The 21,022-nt window shown below is 39.0% G+C and overlaps 1 protein-coding gene across 1 annotated transcript in view; it reads left to right on the top strand.

The window, feature by feature from the left end:
• Positions 1-21,022, top strand: part of nrg3b (neuregulin 3b) — a 202,393-nt gene that overhangs the window by 158,365 nt on the left and 23,006 nt on the right. Inside the window, exons 3-6 of the mRNA XM_026163089.1 lie at positions 3,887-3,960; positions 11,336-11,362; positions 16,031-16,133; positions 18,286-18,412. Of these exons, the coding sequence (XP_026018874.1) occupies positions 3,887-3,960; positions 11,336-11,362; positions 16,031-16,133; positions 18,286-18,412 (331 nt within the window). The remainder of the gene's footprint in view (positions 1-3,886; positions 3,961-11,335; positions 11,363-16,030; positions 16,134-18,285; positions 18,413-21,022) is intronic.

Here is a 21,022-nt window from a genome sequence, read left to right as displayed (position 1 = left end):
ATACAAGCATTTCTGCTGTGGTTTTTGCCTAATATATTCGATGTTTCAGATGTTTAGAGCTAGTGCAGGGTATTGATAGGGCCGTGAGCCACGCTGCGAGAATCTTTGTGTAGTTGTGTATATTTGTATGAAAGAAAGATTTGCAGAGTTTGGAGAATCCTCAGTTTTGAATTAGTCATTTTTCAGGCTGATTAAGAGGCAGGAGTCTGGCTGTAGGAGAGACAATGACAAGAGAGAATGGAGTCCTTCATCCTCCTTTGGTTTCTTGAGCAGAGGACTATAGAGGTTTTGTGTGTTTTGCTTATTACTCTGGAAATGAAATGACACAAAGAGTCAGAGTTTTAAGATTTAGAGGGTTTAATTCAAGGGTATTTTTCACACATCATTTGAACGGTAATGAGTCTCGCTATTTAAAGGTGCAGTTAGAGAGGTTTTTACTGCCACATAACACCAAAATGGCCCTTTCAACGATCTTACCTTGCAGCTTGACAGCGATGTTGTTCGTTATGAAGGCAACACAGATGTCAAAAGCTTTTCAAACTGACTTTTGACAACCCCCGTAATTCAAGATGTTTTTATACATTTCAGTGCAACTTAGCATAATAATAACTTTGATGTGAAAGGGGTGGTTTGTAGTGAAGATCAATTTATCAGGGCATCTGTCAGTGCACACAATATGCAAAAAAGTTGAACAGTTACAGATGTCCGGACTGCAAACGACAGATTAAAACCTTTAGCAATTAGCTCATTCACATAAAGCAACAATTACAGATAAATTTAGTGGACAGCAAACCAAACCCAAAAAGGAGTTCCCAAAAATAGTTGAGATGATGTGCACAAAAACAATAAAAACAAACTGTGATGAAAATTTAAAATCATTAAAGTCTGAATTGAAAATAAAATGTAATAAAATAAAAGAAAAATAAACAATGTAGAATTTTATGTTGATCCTGGTACGCAGAGGTCAAGACCGAAGACCAGTATTGAATAGCCATCATCTGTATACCTCCAGGCTGCAATGCATTAAAACAAAACACAATTCTGTGGTAGAAATCAATGCATGGGCTCTAGAACCACTTCTGAAATCCAATGCCACCTTCTGTCTTCACATGCAAGTGGATACTTGTCTCTACCGTGCACAGAAACAAGCATATGTTAAGACAAAACTGGGCCAGAGGTTGGTAAAGATGAACTGAGGTGAAGCAGAAAACTGCCCCATGATCTCATGAATAAAAATATAAAAACAATTTTTGGAAATCATGAATGATGCACCCCTAAAAGAAAATTAAACTAGGCTCTCATATACATGTTTGCTTGTTAACAGTAAACAGCTCGATAGCTAGATCAGATTAGTGCACACAGCAAGGCCCCAATAATGCTGAGTGGTACACATTTGCAACAGCATAGTGTCATGCGGTGCAGAAAAGGACCCAAATGCAGGCTGCTGATCTAGAACATGATAAACAGAAAATCAGCCTTTATTCAGGTTGAGTAGTAAGACTGTGGAGGTCCAAAACAGAAAATCAACTGAAGGGTTCAAAAGGCTTAAGCAAAAGCACATAAGGCTTAGCAAACAGAGAGAACAAAACAAGTTTGGAACACAGGCAATCTGACAAAGGGAGACAGCAACGATTTATAAACATAAGGGTGACTGGGGCAGAATGGAGACGCCTGGGAAACTAGACACAGCTGGACTTAATCAGATAATGAAACATTGGTAGGAGAACGTAAAACATGGCCCAAGAGACATATGGCTATCAGCATAAAACAGGAAGTAATATGACACCAAGACAAAGACTTGACAACAAGATACAAGGAGACATCAAAGCGATGAAGCTAGCATGAATAACAAAAAATACAAAGCAACAACAACTAAGGACTAAACATTATGACCATGAACCTAATGCAAAATGAAGATACAGAATAAAAATACAAACTAGAATATAAAGAACGGGAAGTGACTAGAAATGATAAACCATATTAGACTGACAGAAGTGAAAAGAAAAAAAAACAGCTATAAGAACAGCAAAATTAGACAACTATAATCAACGAGAGAATTTAACAATAACCTAGTCCCAACAAACTAAAGCTTAGATTTCAAAATCCCAGAACCATGACAAATGGCTCTGTACTTTAGTAGAATCCAGGTGCAGACCTGCCACCTGTTGAAAACACCGCTTTCACTGAAATAAGAAATATGACAAAGAAAGCCCTGAAGTATTGAAAAGCTGAAATTTTACATCAAGCAAGAATAGGGAAATATTTTGCATTAGAAAGACGCATAAATATGCCTCAGACACAGCTTTTAGAAATTCGAATGAATGTTTTCAGCATTTGATATACTGTTTTTGTGCTATTTTCAAAATACATATAAAATTTTAATGTTTTGCAAAACACTGCTTCTTATTTTCTGTGTCCTAAACTTATGCAGAAATTTCACTGGCCTTTTTGCAGACTCACCAAATCGGTGCAGATTCAATAATTTGGCTACAAAATAAACATTACCATGTAGAAGCATTTACATAAAGATGGAAAACTGCACCTATTGAGCTGAGTTATGGAGTATAAACGTCCACCAAAGACCTAAAAACAGAGGAATTTTTTACAACCTTATAACAATTTTTCTGACTTTCCCATTTCCATTGCTGCTTACTCTTTTTTTTTTCTTCAAAAATATGGTTCACCTTTTCTTTTTATTTATTTATTAATTTATTTCAAGCCAAGCTAAGAGAGACTGAATGGTCCACTTCTGCGTGTCACTCATCCAATGCATTAAACTGCATTGGGGTGGTGGGTGGTGGACAGTGCTGCTGGGTGGGGTTGTTTGGCACTGCTGGAAACATGGTGGACAGATATTGATGGATATTGTGGCGGTGTTAATCCCCCATCGTCTACCAACAATAAAGCACCGAATGATGGAATGGCGAAAGTATAGACAACTCTGACATGTCCCTCGCTCATGTACAAGTTTATGTCGAAACGGCACATCAAAGCAAATCCTCCAATTGTCTCACCTAATCTTTGAAAGAGCAGAGGGATGGATCAGCCTACTGAATGTCCCCGCACTGTGCCCACTATTGAAGACAGAAATAAAAGTATTTAAGTCTCTTGGAGACAAAAGCTATTGAGGATTGTGCCAAACTTGGTTCCTCATAACTATGAGTTGTTTTGAAAAACTTGATGAATATAGTTTGTCACGCTTTTTTTTTAAATTATGAAACTATATGTATGTTTTCATTCATTCATTTGTGCATTCTAAAGGTCCGATTTGGCCAATAAAGTAAAATTGATATTTGTATTGCTAAATATCCCCAATCAGTCATCAACTGTCATAATTTTAGTAGGTATATAACAGTTGCTCAAGGATCTGCAGGAATCAGCAGTAGAGGCATATTTATTTGATGATGAAGGTAAATATTTGGACCATGCCAGGACTTTGTTTATATGATTGTTCAAACTATGGCAGCTTCCCTTCCCTTGAAAATCTTGCATTGCTGCATCCATGCCAAGTACTATCCACTCCCAGTATCCCATTTTCTTCCTCTGGGACGTGGCATTCCTGCCAGTCATGTGCTATCAGTGAGACTGCAGGCACTTCTTGGGCCTGCCCAACTATCTTCCCCTCTCTGTCTCTGTCCTCACTCCACCCCTCTCCACAGTTGCTGTGTATCTCCCTTGACCACCTCGGTCCTTAGCGAGCACTCCACTCCACTTTTTTTTTTTAGCAATCCATTCATTCATCTGTCTAGGCTCTTCCTGTTTTCAACTTTCTTTATCTAAAAGTCCCTTCAGCTGATAGTTCATACTGGTACTTTTTGCTCTGTTTGTCTTGCCTCTAATCTCAAACCTCGCTCTGTGTCTCTTTTTTTCCCTCTCTCTCTGACAGGTGTAAAGAGGGCTACCATGGACTACGCTGTGACCAGTTTGTTCCCAAGACAGATGCTATCTTGTCAGATCCAAGTACGCTCCCTATTCTACCCTTTATTTTTCAGTCTTGGTGTATTGATCTGAAACATAAAAACAAATTCATAACAAGTGCACGCTACATGCCCTTGTGCAAATCTCTTACTGTACTATATTTATCAGTAAGACAAATTAGCCTTAGATTAACTGTTATCTGTTTAAGTCTGTTGGTCTTGTACAGTAATACTATGTGATTAAAGTATTGTGTGGGACTTTATATTGAAAAAACTAACATTTCCAATATGGTTCAGTCATTTTGAAGTATACAAATGCAGAGAACCTCCAGGCGCTCCTTAAGTTGACAAAGGTGGTCAAAGAAAAATGTTCAGCTTAGCGGGGTAAAAGGTTAAGATTCATGCTAAAGTTTTTCTGCTACGTGTGCATTGAAAATAAAAAAGCAAGGGTATTACGGCACTGAATTCATTCAATAAAGAAAAGATATTTTTTTCATTTACTTTAATATCTCCTACTATATCTACAGAGGTGATCACACATTGGATATTGTGTCAAACGTGGGGGTTTTCATTTAAATATTAATGCAAGCAGTTATTACTGCAGTCAAAGATATTATTTAGTTACCGGGTAAAATGTGTATCCCGATAGATTTATTTTCATTGGCCTACATGAATGTCCCTCATATAGATGCATGAAAAATCCCTTGCATGTTTTATAATCATGCTTTTATTTAGCCTAAAGGAAGGAAAGTATTCACTTTCCTGGTGTTCGTGAAAAACTGTTCCCCTAAAGTGATGACAGCTGTGTGGTGTACTTAAAAAAAATAAATAAAGCAAAAGTCACAGGTACAAAGAAGAAAAACTGGAGGCCCAGAGCCGTTCCCGTGAGAGTGCAGTTTTACAAATTCACACTGTTTTATGGAGTGACTCGTCTCCTCCGCACCAAGAGTCAAAGAGAAAACTTAACTCCTATTGCCGTCTGTTTGATTCCATCAGGCCCGCTGAGAGTCCATTAATGGAGTCACAAGCCAGTGTCACAAAGCTTGTTTTATGCTCTCGCATGGCACACAGTTTTCACACTGGGATTTGTTTTATGTTCTATAGGCAGACATTAATTTTCCAGCGTGTCCAGCTGAAGAGATTTTTATGATGCTATTTAAAATAAGCCGAATTCTACTGTGCTTTGGATAAAAACGGACTCTCAAACAAACCAATGAATTACAACACAGCCGTGGTACTTGTAGATTTATTGAAATATATAAGACAATATGCCTCAGAAGGCAAAATATGAAACAAAAAGGTGAAGTTTTTACACCGTATCGTTCAGAAGACAAAAACTTGCATTTCAGGGGCGAGCATCTTTTACAGTGGCTATAGGTAGACCTATAAATCAGTTTAATTAGCATGAGGAAAGCACAACACTTCAGAGCAAGGATCTCCCAGGCTGTGGAAGCAATCCCTGAGCTGTTAAGCTGTTAAGGAGTTGCTGCTCTTACTGTAACAGTTTCACTGTGTCATTCAGTCAGGAGTCAACCAGCAACAATAAGCAACCTAGAGAACTGCCCCCATCTGATAACACAAAATTAAGCTCACACAAATGACCACATTTGGATTTTTATGAAATCAGCAAAATATTTATCAACAATTCTGTCAAAAATACAGTTTAGAAATATTTATCGCTTAAAGGTGGTAAATTAATTCATATCTAATTTGACTTACCTCTAATACGTGCATTCATTACATTTGTGATAAAGTGCCTTGCATTGATAGAAATGTTTGATTTCTTGCAATGCGAACGGTACTTTTGTCCAACCTGATCATATAAATGATGTTGTTACTTCATAAACAGACGACAGACATGAACAGGGCCCCGCCGATGGATCTGATTGATCACCATTCTTGTTCAGAGCCACGTTCACCTGTTTGTTTACATCGTCAGCTAGGTATCCTAGCATTACATGCTAGGCTGTAATGCGGAAAAGACTGATGAGCAGTTTAAGAGAAAATTGCCTCTTGCAACTGTCATCACTTGCACCCCATCACTTAAATAAATCCATTACCTCGTGTTGCAGGGTTTGGCACAATTTTGTTTCTCCTATATCTGAACCACGAGCCACATGCTCCTCCATGTTTGGCTGTACGACTGCTTTCATAATAACTACTAACATTTTTAGTAGTTTTTTTTTTTCAGGTCTGTGCTGTGCTTGATTGCACCAGCTGTTGACCTATTGAAGATTTGTAAGCTACACTCACTGGCCACTTTATTAGGTATAGCATGCTAATGTGGTGGCATTGACTTGACAAGGTGTGCGAAACATTCCTCTGAGATTTTGCTCCATATTGACATGACAGTGTCACGGAGTTGCTGCAGATTTGTAGGCTGTTCAGTCATGATGTGAATCTCCTGTTCTATCACATCCCAAAGTTAGACTGAGCTCTGGTAACTGTGTGAGTACACTGAACTCATGTCATGTCTCTTTTAATGTTCAAGAGACCAGTTTGAGATGATTTGAGGTTTGTGACATTCTGCTGCAAAGAGCCATCAGAAGACTGTGGTCACAAAGAGATAAACATTGTCAGCAGCATTTAAAAGAGGCTCATATCATACTGAGGGGCCCAAAGTGTGTCAAGAAAATATTCCCCCTTACACCAACAGCAGCCAGAGCTGTTGATACAAGGCAGGATTAATCCAAGCGTGAAGCTTTTATGTTGTTTATGCCAAATTCCGACTTTCTCATCCAAATGTTGCAGCCAACTTCAAGACTCATCAGACCAGACAAGGTTTTTCCAGTCCTGTATCATCTAATTTTAGTGAGCCTTCACAAATTATAACCTCTGTTTCCTGTTTTTACATGACAAGAGGAGTAGGAGCGCTACGGTGCGGTCTTCTGCTGTTTTAGCCCATTTGTTTCAAGGGTCAATATGTTTTGTGTTCAGAGATCTACTTCAGCATACTCTAGTCACAATGAGTGGTTATTTGACTTAATGTTGTCTGAGTTTGAAGCAGTCCAGCCATTCTCCTCTGACCTCTGGCATCAATGAGACATTTTTACCCAGAAAAGTTGCCGCTCAGTGGGAAGTTTTTCTTTATCAGACCATTCTCTGTAAACTCTAAAGATGGTTGTGTGGTAATATCCCAATAGATCAGCAGTTTCTGAAATACTCAAACAGGTTTGGCACAACAACCATGCTGTCACTTAACTCACCTTCCCCATTCTGATGTTCTGATTGAACTTCAGCAGGTCATCTTGACCATGTCTACATGCCTATATGAGTTGCTGCCACCTGATTGGCTGATTAGATATTTGTGTTGACAAGCAGTTGAACAGATATACCTAAAAAAAGTGGCCAGTGAGTGTAAATAGGCTAATGGCAGGTTCAAGATAAAGGGCTAATCAGCTAAAGACTAACCTACCAGGAAAATTACTGATCTTTCTGGTGGTCAGTCCACCCCCATTCATCTTGTGAACCCTTTAGACAAATGTATTAGCCATTAGCAAGCTGGCGTCAATGTTTATTAGATGTGGACAATGGGCCAAAAGCCTTTTTATTTTTTTCCTTCTCACACTGAATGCACTGTTCAGAGGCTTCCAATCTACAAATAGAAATGATCAGAGGAGTGCTGGAAGAGCTTTATATATCAGGGAGTATGGAAAATCAAGAAATTGCTTAGCGTTTTTAATCAGAATGCTTCTCTTGTGCTGGAAAATAGAATCAATAAAATGCTCTGTACAAACAAGCTACTGAAGAAATCTTCAGTAGTAGGTTAAGACGGTGCACCGAGTACACCCCTGACCTTCACAAGAAAAAGAAAAAAAAAAGAAACTGACAGCTTTATCGTGAATTTGTCTTGCATAACCTCTCAATGGCCACAACAGTTAACCACAGAAAACAGCATCCAGTGACCGTGACCAATAACACAGGAAGATTTGAGAGTCGGAGGGGAATGGAGCCTAGTTTTGATCTATGTTGATACACACTCATCTAAAATTTACCCAGATTACCAAGGGTTTGGAGGATTATCCTGCCTCCAAAATCCAAATCACGTAATAACATACAGCACAAACATACATGCATATACCAACAACAGCTAAATCTTAAGCGCTGATGAAATTCAGCGTGTGTACAAATAAGCAACTGTAGTTTTTTTGCCGGGCCATGCCACGCTTTTCTGCTTTGAGCTTTCATTTTGGATCAATATCTGAGCACCTTACAGTCACAAATCATTTCTTGCCCCTTATCCTTTTTCTTCGTATCGACTGGTAAAATACTCAAAAGAGCAGTTTGGACCACAGTGCCGCTCAGTCACTCACTCATTCACACGTCCTCACAGAAGTAGATAGAGAATCACAGGCGAAGGCGTGTTAGAGTTTAATCAAATTTTAATTTCAATTATGATTTTTGGCTCCAATGATTATGAAAACAAGGTAATTGAGATAAAGCGATTATCATGCGTCAGTCGTTATCACAATAGTGCTGTGGCCCCTCCCTGAAAGCCCAGACCTGCTCCTTGTTTAATTCAGTTCCAGGCAACATGGCGAAAAAAGGAGTCTTGGGTCAACAAGATCTATTGAGACGAAGTAATAGTCAGAATACACTTGTGTCACTCAGCCCTCACTCGCTCTCTGCTTGTGACTTTTGTGCAGGTCTGTCAGGTCACATAACAAAATTGCCTCGTGGACATGTTGTTGCCACTGTCTGCACCCACAAAACTCCCATGATGGAGACTACAGTTAACAGGGACTTTTTAAAAATTATTTTTATTACTTAAATTATATACATTGATAAAGGAAAAATAATCCAGTGTAAAAAAAAAGAAAAAGTAAATGTAGTAGTAAGTAATCTCGCTATTAATCAAAATAATCACAATATTGATTTTTTTTTTTTTCTACAACCGAGTCCATCCTGCACATGACAGAACCACATGGACTAAAAGAATTAAGTCCTCTCTGTAACACTCGAGCTGTACTGCAGTGAACTCAGCTTTGGAAATAATGCTGGAGTTTAACATATTGGTGCACAGGGGAAGTGGTGGAGTCTTTAAGTGGAGCGATGGCAGAGTAGGAAGGTAGCAATTTAGTTTATAACTGCTTGAGGATGTGGATTGAGTTTCTTTTTTAACCATGAAAAAGTTTAGAGCATCCCACTAATAGTGTTCAGTTGGGCAAGTCGCACTTCTGAGACTACAGAGGGGATATTTCGGTAGAAGACTGAAGAGGAGGCGGAGGAAAGATGGGCCTTTTTGGTTTTTACCCGGTTTACTCACAAAGAGGAAGGAGGCAATCCTCTAATTTGAACTATTGATCTTCTGTAGATATTATGCCTGGAGTAAGTAGCTACACAGGATATCGAATTCAATAACAGACACAGACACACATATTGACTCTGCAGTTCCCTTCTCACCCAAGTGAGGGAGGGGATTAAGGATTTGATTCACTCCTGCCATTGTCTCTCCCACCAGCCAGATTCCTGCCTCTTAATCGGGCCAAAAGCATCTGACATGATGCACAGGTATTCTCCAAGCTTGCTCAAGGCTCCCATAAGATGCCGTGAATGATTCCCCCGGGTGCTTCGAGTTGCCAGTGCGAAGGATTGGGAGCCTGCACATATTATGATTGGTGAATGTCTCCAGACAAGGCAATGCCAGAGGAAGGGATGTGTATCAGAGTTGTAATGACATCATCTGCACAGGCTATGACAGTCAGGGCGATTTAGAGTGGAGAAGGGTTGGCTGTTGCCATGGGCAATCACAGGAAAAGGCTTGAATGTATAATACAGATCAAGTAACGTCAGAAAGATGCTGCATTCATTTTTTTTTTTTTTTTTTTAAGGAGGGCGAGTCAGAAAAGTGTAAAAAAAAAAAGTAAGAAAAGTGGTAGCCATATCTTGATTTCACAGTTATATCTCCGAACTCTTTGTGGCAACAAGCATAAAGTCCCCCAGTCAGAAGTGATTGGCTCTTAACTGTTTAATCATTGGTTTGCAAGGTTGCTATGAGACTGACTATGATTCAGAAGGAGCGTATAATAAATGTTGGCATGTAAAATAATCCTCGAGGCTGCAAGAGGAAAATGCAGACCCTGCATTCTGCTCAACAACAACACAATGACACCTGCAGCCTGTCTAAATACAAACATAAACTCATTTGTTCATTGATTAATTTGGGAATCTCAGACCTGCTTTTCCAGGCTGTTTTTTCTTGTTATCTCTGTGATCATGAAAATCCCTTAGGCTCATTAAGAACCTGTCAAGCAATCTTAGAGCAAATAGCATAATTTGACTTAAGCACTTATCATACCATTTTCAAGTCCAAATGCCCTCCGAAGCATTCCCTTTATGCAATGTAGGGAGGGTCCTGTTTTTTAATCGTTTACATTCCACCTCTTAATAAGGCAGCACAGTTTATTTTAATCCATTCACCTAAATGCTTGGATCTCACTCCTGTCACGCTGTGTTTTTATTTTTCCGTAAATAAAAGCCATGGCAATGACAGAATTTTTCCCGTGGCACAATCAAAATGCTTTTTTCCCCCTATTTTATAGACATTTTTTTAGAGGTTCCAACACATAATCTGTCAGGGCTTGGCAAGCCATCTTCTATTTAAAACTCAGACCACCTCTGTCAGAAAAGCAATTACTAGTGAGGGTTTCATTTTAATTTAAATAAGATTACATTACAGTGACATGAAAAGGGGGCACTGCCAGGATGGAAAGAACATGAGTGCTCCTTTTTATCTGTTTTCCCCAGCGCTGGGATTGTGGGAAAAGACATAACTGAATGAAGAAAGACTGTGTGTCTTTGGAGGAGAGTGAAAGAGAGGGTGAATGTCAAAGTGTGTGCCTGTGCAGAAAAGACCAAAAACACGTGCAAGCTTATACCATATTGTGTGGGTACACATGCATTTGAGCGTGTGTGTGTGTTAGAGTGACGCATCCTAAAGCAACCAGATTGTGAATAGTGAAAAGCTATGCTTGCAGACAGAAGAGGACAATTACTGCAATGCCTCAGGCTCAAATCAATATAAAAGGCCTGTGCAAAGCAACATCAATGACATAAAGCCACATGATATGTCATTTCCAACTTTATTTTCATGATCCTTCCTCTAATCCTCTCAGCCCCCACATCTGCGTTGTTTTCTTGCTTCAATCAAAGCCACTGCAAGCTGTGTGAGTATCACGAAAAAGCATTCCAAGCATCCGAGGCTGGCTGGCTCATTACCTGGTGCAAAAGAGGAAGCCGTGTTAGAAAAAGCCAGCAAAGCCAACTGTACCGTGTAGTTGCACCAAGTGTCTCACCCCTAAGGTGAATTCTGAGAAGAAAAAAAACTGAGGCGCCTCATGTTGTAATTATTTTATGCTCTGTCTCTCTCTCTTTTCCCCACCCTCATTTCTCATGCTATCCCGCCTTGAATGGAACAGCGGATGAACTTGGGATCGAGTTCATGGGTAAGACAACTTTTCATTGACTGTGCCGAGTGTTCAATCTTTCCGTGTGCCTCACGTCTGTGAAATACTGCATACAAAACACACACAACCAGCACAACAAGGCCGCTCACCTTGGAAAATTAATGTGGGCTAGTCGCCATGGAAACACCGTGGTGGTGAATTAGGTGTATTCTGTCTGCATGAAGAACAGTACCGTTAGAGAGGAGTGATGTAATGAGTATGGAGCAAAGAAAGCGATTCATGTACTGTATAAATCCGTGTCTACTTGCCTACTGTGTACTATGTGAAAATTTCATATCTCGGTAGCGATGTCCAAAATGATCGCGGTTTCCATGAAGTTAGTCGAAATGTTCAAGAAGCAAATAATATCACCAAGTTCTATTTTGACAAAAATATTCCAAGTTGAATCTGCAGTTTTGATTTGCAGATTTACATAATACATTTGGTTTTCTGTACTTGTTGTGTTTGAATATAAGACACAGCTCTATGTATAATTCACTAAGTCTTAAGCAGATAGTAAAACAAGAAGCCCAACAACAGAAAAGTCTTGTATAGAAGCTTACAGCGTTCTGAATTGTGCGATGCTTATAATGAACAAAATATTTTGTTTGCATGACTGAACTGACACATATGCAGTGGACGGATAGTTTTCAGACACACAGCAGCATCTACAACAACAGCAACAACAGTGTGTTACTGACAAGCTGTTAAGTAGCTACAAAGACAAAAGGCCCTTACATTATGAAGTTAATGATTACTAAAATTTAGTAGTCGTTCTGTAGAAAGTTAAAATTGAACTTACCCTCATTTTAAAAGTAGAAGCAATTTAGTTTCTATTCTTCAGATAGTGTCGACCATGTTCAAGCAAGTCTCCGTCAGTACTCTTAAAGGTACAGTGTGTAAAATCTCACAACTGGATGTCAGTAGATCACAGATTGCAGTCATTTGAATTCAGTTTTTTTTTTACCTCTTCCAATTCAAGCACCTAGCCATAACCCTAACTACGGTGGCCCCTTTAGGCCAAACACATTTTAGTTAGCTAAGAGAGATTAGAAATGTCAAATTTAGACTGCACTCGATAACTGCTTTGGCCGGCATGTTTTAACATATTTGAATATTAACACTTGAATAAACCACAAATAAAATATTTTGTTGTATTTTACATTTTTACTGCTGAGTCACTTCCAAACCTCTGGCTGCCGTTCATCTGCAGTGAGTGTAGGTTGTCAGTATGCTGTTAACCTCAGCTATCAATAGCCCGAGCATTCACATCTACTCACTGATATGGTTCGATGAGTCGGTGTAGGTCACTTCTGTCCAGTGACAGTAATAGTGAGGTGAGTTGTTAAAGATATCCTGAAGTTTTCTTTCAGTAGGCACTGCTGTTTTTCCTGGCCATCTCAACCCAGTGTATATGTAATGGGTTAATCCAAACTTTATGTGAATGTATCATTTTGTTAGAGAACATAATTACAGACTAATCAATGTGTATTCATGAGTACATTATTCTTTTTTTAGATTAAATAACCTAAAACCAAACCAAGTTCAATTAGGAGGCTGAGCCTTTTTCTGGTGTAGATGTTTAGTCAAGTTTAACAATAGGATCTAAAGTATAATATAAAATATAAAAATCCACAGAAGGTCAAATACTGAAATGAGAAGCAGTGCATATAGATTTTTTTTTATTCTCTGGATTTTCATTGGAGTTACTTTAGGTACTTCTCTACTTTCCTACAGACTGTCAACAAACTAAGAGAAAAAAAACAAGGGAGGCGAGAGACAGTCTCATCACCCCAGACTACACACACATACACTGCAACACCGTTTTTCATTTTCTCTTTTCCCATCTTTTTTTCCACTTTCTGCCTTGCTTTTGTGCATACATAAAAACTAACACTGCATGCTATGAAGTTTTCCATTAACATGGCTTCATACACTGCTGTCACATCACACGCTAGCTCCAGGAAATAGAGGGAGGGAGAGGATGTATGCCCTGCAAACAGCATTCCTCACTTCAGTAACTTTAATCTGGGGGACTAAATTAGTTCAGAATGCTACTGGAGGTGGGCGGATGCATTAGAGAAAATGAGAGCAGGACTGATCAATTGATAGCCGGACAGGTGACAGACAGAGGTACAGATAGGATTATTTTTTTTTTTTTTGGTTGGGTTTCTTATTCATTGTGTTCCATCATGAGTTCGTCTTTTCTTTATCAATGAATTGTTTGATAGCTTGTTATATAAGTCTGATATGTGACAGTCTGAGACAGCCTGTCAGACTACAGCAAAGCTCCGTTTGAAGTAGAATTGAGCGCTCTAAAAGTAATCTTGTCTTTTGATTTTCTTGCTTTTTTTTTTTTTTAGCCCAGCAACTGAAGCTCTTTGTGACTCAGAATAGTTGACTCTGATGTTTTGCAGGCTGAATACCCCATTTTCTCATGGATTCTTTAGCATGAACTTCATTATAGCACGTTATTCTTGTCAAGTGTAGAGTGCATCGCTGGCATAGCGGCCATATGGGATTGTCTTGTCTTTGAGTCAAAATAACACGGCTTAGCCAATATAGCTAAGACTCTTCACTTTGGTGGGGTTCTTTTATAACGTGCTGTTGCATCTAATTTCAAGAATGCCTTGTAGGCATCTGGCATGAAAGGCCTGTAATGGTTTTATATACAGACTGCATGTCGGTTTTCCTTGCAGCCATTCAGCAGAGCTTTGTAGACAGCTGTTTTTATGTTCACATTATGGAAAAGCCTTTTTCATCCCTCAAAAAAAAGAGGGGGGGGGGGGGGGGGAGGCAAAGGCCTGTCTCAGGTGGTGCTCCACATGAGCACTGATAATGCAGGAGCAGGAAAAAATGTTTTCAATATCTTTCAGATATGCAACCATGCAGAGGTCATTTCACTGATGGTAAAGGCTGGAGGCTTTACAGGGACATGGATTTCCAAGTGGCACATTACTTATAAACAAAGAAAAAAGCCAACTTTTACTGAGCAGCTGCAGGACATTTCTCCTCTTCTACCTGCACAGCAATAAACAAACACATTTTTTTTTAAATCCCTTTAAAATTATAGGATAGAAGCAGACTATACAATTCAGTAATTCAGGAGCTTATATTGGGTTTTTTCATATATATACATAGTTATATTTGCGTCATTACACAGTATATTGTCGATTGACTATTTTTTCCAACTCAATAATTTCTCATTTCAGAACATTTATTGTTTTAACAGTAAAAAATGTGATCCAGCTTAACCAAGCTAACCCCCACTATTTATTGGTTGACCGTATTAAATAAGCAATCATGTGCCACAGCAGGCCACTCCTGCAGCATTCCTATGGATCACTTCTATATTTAATTCATCCTGCTTCCCTTCTATGGGAGCTGAGTGGGTAGTTTGGACCTCCAATGTTTATATATATATTCACATACTGTCACTCCAGGATATGTTCAGATTTTATCTTTATCTGTTGCCAGAAGCACTCTAATTTTAAAAAGGTTTCTCTCCTGTTTGAACTCAGTTACATCATACTATCAAAAATTGTGTTGATGCAGCACTGATGTAATGCAGAGGAAGAAAGCGGTGGGGCGAGGGGAAGAAAACGGTGCAAAACAGAACGCATGGTTGCACTCAAACGTTAGCTTTGAACAAAAACGCTCTCCAGCAGTATCTGCCCTCAAAAACAAGAGTTGAGGGAAGTTGATAAACTTGGACCGACAAGCACGGCTCAAGAAGACCTCCCAGGACAGTTCTCTGTTGACAACATCAAAAGCCACAGACAAGCCCTTAAAGGTCAGGAGCAGGTTGCGGTGATGTTCTCTGCACTTTCCCCTGCAGTTGTCAAGGTAGTAAAATCAGACACAGGGGGATTTGTTGTTTTTGAGTGATCAAGTAATGCCACAGGACGTTGCCCGTAAGGTCATGGATGCTGGTGGATCAGAGAAGTGTCTCAAACTCTCAGCGACTTTTGTGGATTAGTGATATGAGTTGCTGGTTATGGATTGTGCTCATTTTGATCATGAGATAGTATTGTCATGAGAGTTTCTGGTAAGCCAGTGGGTGCGTGCCCTTGAACTCCACACCGTGCACCGTGCTAAGTATTTCAGCGCCACAATCTAGTTGCTCAGTGAGACAGATATTTGCTGGGATCAACTACAACTTGTCCCAGCTGCTTGTGACCTTAAGCCTCTGCCGCTGACGTGCAGGGGTCTGACAAGAAGCTCCGGGAGCATTCATTTGCTGCTAATTTCCTGTCGCCATCAGTCTCTGAATGCTGACACATATGCAACCCTTGCATGCACGTACACACCAAGTGCTGGTCCTGCTGTGCAGACAGTCCATCGGTCCCTGCTGGGTTTGTCTGAACGAAATGATTATCACACTTCAGTTAGCACGTCACTGAGCCCTGCCTGTGTCTGCCATGTCCCTATCTCTTCCTCAAACATTGACATTTACTGACAGCAGCATTGGTCGCTTTATGCAAATGCAGATTGTGGGCAGATGTCTGCGCGCGGTTTCGAGTGTATGTCATTCCACCCTTTATGTGTATTTGGTATGTTAATTCATCATGATCCATCTCTTCCTCTCAGCTCAATCGCAACCATAGTCCATATCGTTTATGTCACAGCAGAAATTCATTGGACTGAACTGTATTCTCTCCTCCACAGAGAGTGGTGACACCTACCAGAGGCAGGTGCTGTCCATCTTCAGCATTGCCTCGGGGATCTGTCTTCTTGGAGTGGCATGTATGGCTCTCTACCGCCACAACAAGTGAGTGATGCCAGCGAGAACCACATTAGTAGCGTATGCCCCCGGCTGTGCAGAAAGAGCACTTTACTATCATGGCATGGAGCCCAATGAAATTCTAAGTGTGAGTCAGCTAGAGGATGTTTTAGCAAGGCAACAAATCTAAATAGTGTAGGATGCATTTGGGACAGATACTCATGTAAGATTTATTTGAAAGTGGTTTTAGCAAGCAGGTGTGTCACAAAATGCTTCACACAAAACAAAATACTCAGATATGGCAAGAGACAGACCAAGTTCAAGTACAGTAGACCCTAAGTGCACGTGTACATGTGTGTGACAAGATAAGAGGGTTTCCTGGTGGCTCAGAAGCAGACCACCAAAGTCAATTATGCATGGCACCAAAGAAGAAGGAAAAAGAAAGCAGAGGGAAAGAACTGGAAGAGTGTGTGTATGTATATTCATTCAGTAGGAGTGAATGAATGCTGTGCTGGCTAAATTAAGCTTGCTAAACAAAAACAAAAAAGGTGGTTTTATTTTTGAGTAGTGTAGTGCCCTGAGCAGTGCAGCACATATTGGTCAACATGAACAGATAGTCCTGGCTCACAGATAGAATTAATGTACTGAAAATTATCCAAAATCACAAGTCCTGTGATAATAAGTATCTTTCCTTCAAAAAAAATAGCTGTGCGCCAGGCTACCGTGGATAAATAGCTTTTCAAACTCCGTGGTTGTTTTTCCTCTCAAGAAAATATGCGAAATTTTGTTTGTATCAGTACTTCTCAGAAAAGATTAGTAAAGTTTTCAGAAAGGTTGCTTTTAGGTGGTATAACTTCATTATTATTATTTATTAGAGTGGGTTCCTGCAGCACGTTTTAATCCCTCCAAGTCAATAGGTGGTTGGATTATAGTTTGTTAACCCTGTAAACCAATGCAATGATTTGTTGCTTTCCACATTTTTAAAAAGTTTTTTTTTTACTTCTCGCCATCATCCTTTATGCAGGAAACACTTAATGAGTCTCAGCTGCAGACAGAATTTTGCATTCTAGAATTTAAAAATGAACATTTAATGGTGAATTAAAATTTAATCCAAAAGTCTTAGGCAGCAATTAAATTTTAATGCAATCAAATTTTAATCCGAAATGAAAGAACGGTATCATCTTTTTTCCTTTTTTAAAAAAATTTATCATAGCAGAAGAATTTGACTTTTTTTTTGTCACGTTTTGCTGTTTCATTTTTTGTGTGTATGTGTGGTAAAGAGAAAAGCCAGAGTAGGTAAAAATGTGGCAGAACAACTAAAATTAAGTAGTTTAAGAAAAGTGGAATGTCTGCTCATGTCAGCAAACTTGACTTTACTTCGATTCCTTAGGTTATATCTGTTCCCACTGCTATAACTTAAGGCTTCTTGCTGTATGTATGGATATCACTGCATGTGAATTCTCCCTCTCTCCCCGCAAAGATGAGAGAATCCAAACTTTGGCTTTCATAGTAAATCAATAAAACCTTTGTATTTATCGCTTTTACTTTAACTTTCCTTGATTAAATTCATGTAGTTTTAAATTTTATTTTCATGCATTTTTTGTTCATTTTAAAGCTATTTTTGTGGCGCACATTTACCACCTTAAGTTTCACCTCGGAAAAGTAATCACAGTTGAACGCTGAATGTCACTTTCAGCTATGGTTTGTTCCAGAAATGTTAAATTTCACCGTTTTAAAAACCTCAAACTGTCAAAGGATGTTTTATCGCTGCATAACAAAAAATGCATATATTAGTTCATCGTCACAATTCGCACATATGTGTGTGTCTGTCTTCAGTGAGTAGATGTGAAATTCATTGACAGGGCCTATCTTGTCTACTATGTGTGATCTGTAAGTGAGTCTCAGAAATAAATGGTAACAAGTCAATAAATGTAACAACGTTGCCATTAGATGCGTGTGAAGAATATGACCTAAAAAGAAACCGTTATTAAACTGTGTAACAACAAAAAAGAAGAATGAATCTTCAGCAGAGCAAATGCAGCTATTGTAGGGAGGTTTTTTCTGCCTCATAGAAATCCCTTTGTTTTCCTAATTGCATGCTGTATTGTCATCAGTCTATCCATTGTTCTGGATTATTTCTTTAGTTTTGTTGTAGACTTACATTTGTTCTCCCTTTTTCACTGGCACATTTCCTCCACAGGAGACACAGGGAGAAACTCCAGGCTCATTTCTCCGACAGCCGCAGCCTCAGAGACTGTACCGTCAATGCCTCCGGCCTCATGTCCAAATCTACCCCCAGACTTCAATACAGCCTTCAGCTCCAAAAGGTGCGTCTTTATCAATGATGTATTTATTCATTTCCAGTCACACCCTAATCATCATTGTCACCATCTTCTTCTTTATATATACAGTACTTCATATACACATTATAGTCTTTTGAGTTCCTGACAGGATGATTTATGATCTAAAATACGTCTTAATAATCTCTCTACTGGCTCGAGTCTTTTGTTCACACTCGTATCTGACATAGGCTGAGAGGCAGTGGGGAATTATAGCTTAAAATAAATGCATCACACATTACAGAGGAAAAATCTGCCTGCCATGTTCACTGTGACAGATTCCTGTGACAAACTGCAGAGTAGAAATTATAATCTGTTTTGGTGTCAAGGATCCTGAATTCTAAAGAAATCCAGCAGAACTTTATTGATAGCTAAATGTGATTGTGCTTGTGCATATTCATTTTAGTAATATCACAAATAACATTTTAAAGTGATTGGTTTGAAGCCGGCTGCTAAACTTTAAATTTTGAGTTAGTTAGACATTCCTCGAAAACCAATGCTTTCCAGAAACAACCACATACAGCAATAATAACAAATACAATCTACGACTGCATGCATAATACTCTCAATAGCCTAACAGGGCTTACACTGATTGATTGATTGTTTTCCTATTATCCCTCTCCACATGCACTTACATCGTGACGTCAGACACATACTGTATACTGATGTTGAAGGAGTAGAAGTGCTCCACTTTAAAGTGGAGCAAATCAAATCAAGGAAAGGTAGAAAATGTCAGAAGTGACAAAGCTCAAAATATTTAACTTAGTAAGCAGTAACTATGAACATTGTTTTACGGTGTACAAGGATACAGTACTGTGCATAATTCTACCACCAATATTCTGTCCAGGTCTTGTGTAATTTGGCATAATACACCTTTTTTTCCTGGTTTCTCTTCCTTAAGAATGGCTTCTCGACAGCCATGCATCAAGATCATTTCAGTGAACAGTAAATGGAACAAGTAAAGGGCCAGATGCCTCTCTCAGGTCCTATATAAGGTCGTTGGAGTTTTTCCTTAAGTACATGACCTTTAGATGCTGTTTATCTGCTGTAGATCATTTTTAGGCCTGCCACTTCTTCTTTTGTCAGCCTCTTGTCCAGTTTCCTCGTTTTTTAAAAGGACACACTGCACACCATGCCCAGATATGCCAGGTATTTGGCTAACAGACCTTTGGGAATCACATTATTTGTGCAAAACTCCTATTTTGTGCCTGCCAAACTGTTATCTTTGGCATTTTTGTCGATTCAACCAAAGAAAGCGGGTGTTCTTTTTGACAGGCTCCTAGTAAAAAGTGCATAGAGATAAAATTTAAAAATGTATATTTGCTAAGTCGGCTGTTATGAGTGGACACAACACAGGTTCATTCCTTAAGTTAGGTGCATTTTTTTATGCTTGAATGATTTATATGTCAGTGTTAATTGGCTTTACAAATAAACAAACGGACAAAGAAAGATTCCTCTGGGAATGATCAGGCACGAGAACTGAAGTGGAAACAAGTTAAAAAGCAGCTAATGATGAAAGGAAAACCTCGGAAAGCATGCAGAACAATTGCAATTTCAACCAAGCATCACTCCGTTGAAGCAAAATATAAAGAAATGATAGGTGGCTCGAGACTTTTTCACAGCACTGTACATTAGACATAAGTCATGTAAGTAAACAAGTGACCCAGACATTCTTAGAAAAAGCAGAGAGAAGACATGGATGGCACTGATAAGGCTAATGTCTCCACAGAGGGGTAATTGCACTCTACTGCACACTTGTAAAGGTTTCATCAAAGAGTGCGACCGCTTGGCATAATGCGTTCCTACTTTCTTTATTTAATTAGATGGATTTTTTTGTTGTTTTTGTTTTTAAAGAAGTTCAGTGTGCAGTCTTTCTTTTATCATTTCAGGAAGTTATATGGAGTAGTAGTCCTTCATGTATCAATGCTAAAACGATAGAGAGATCAATTATAGATTTGACGTTTCTACTTCTGAAACATAAATAGTTTACAGCTTCCACAAATCTCATTTTAATATGTATGGGTACTAAGGTAGCAAGGTTATTAATACTGATTAATACTATAATACTGATTTCTTTATTTTCTGTATGTTTTTCACCCTTAAATGTTTCACATCATCAAAGAAATTTAAATATTAGTCAAAGATAACACAGGTAAACACAAACTGCAGTTTCTAAATGAAGCTGTTTATTAAGGGTAAAAAAAATCCAAGCCTACGTGTCCCTGTGTGAAAAAAATGATTGGCCCCTAAACCTAATAACTGGTTTGCCACCCTAAGCAGCAACAACTGCAATCAAGCCTTTTCGATAACTGCCAATGAGTCTTTTACAGCGCTTGTGGAGGAATTTTGGCCCACTCATCTTTGCAGAATCGTTGTAATTCAGCCACATTAATGAAGATGTTTTTTGGCAAATCTGAGACAAGCCTTTATGTTCTCTTCAATGGATACCATTTTTGCAGAGTGTCCTGAACTCTGGCCTTAACTGAAACATGTGAACCCTACGGTTCATTAATGTTGTTTTACTTTCTTTTGTGACCTCCTGGATAGGGATGGGTATCGTTTAGGTTTTATCCGATACCGGTGCCAAACCGGCACTTT

Source organism: Astatotilapia calliptera, chromosome 3 (assembly GCF_900246225.1).
Source record: "Astatotilapia calliptera chromosome 3, fAstCal1.2, whole genome shotgun sequence".
Lineage (NCBI taxonomy): Eukaryota > Metazoa > Chordata > Actinopteri > Cichliformes > Cichlidae > Astatotilapia > Astatotilapia calliptera.
The sequence above is the reverse complement of the archived record's forward strand: the minus strand, read 5'-3'. Positions and strand labels throughout refer to the sequence as shown.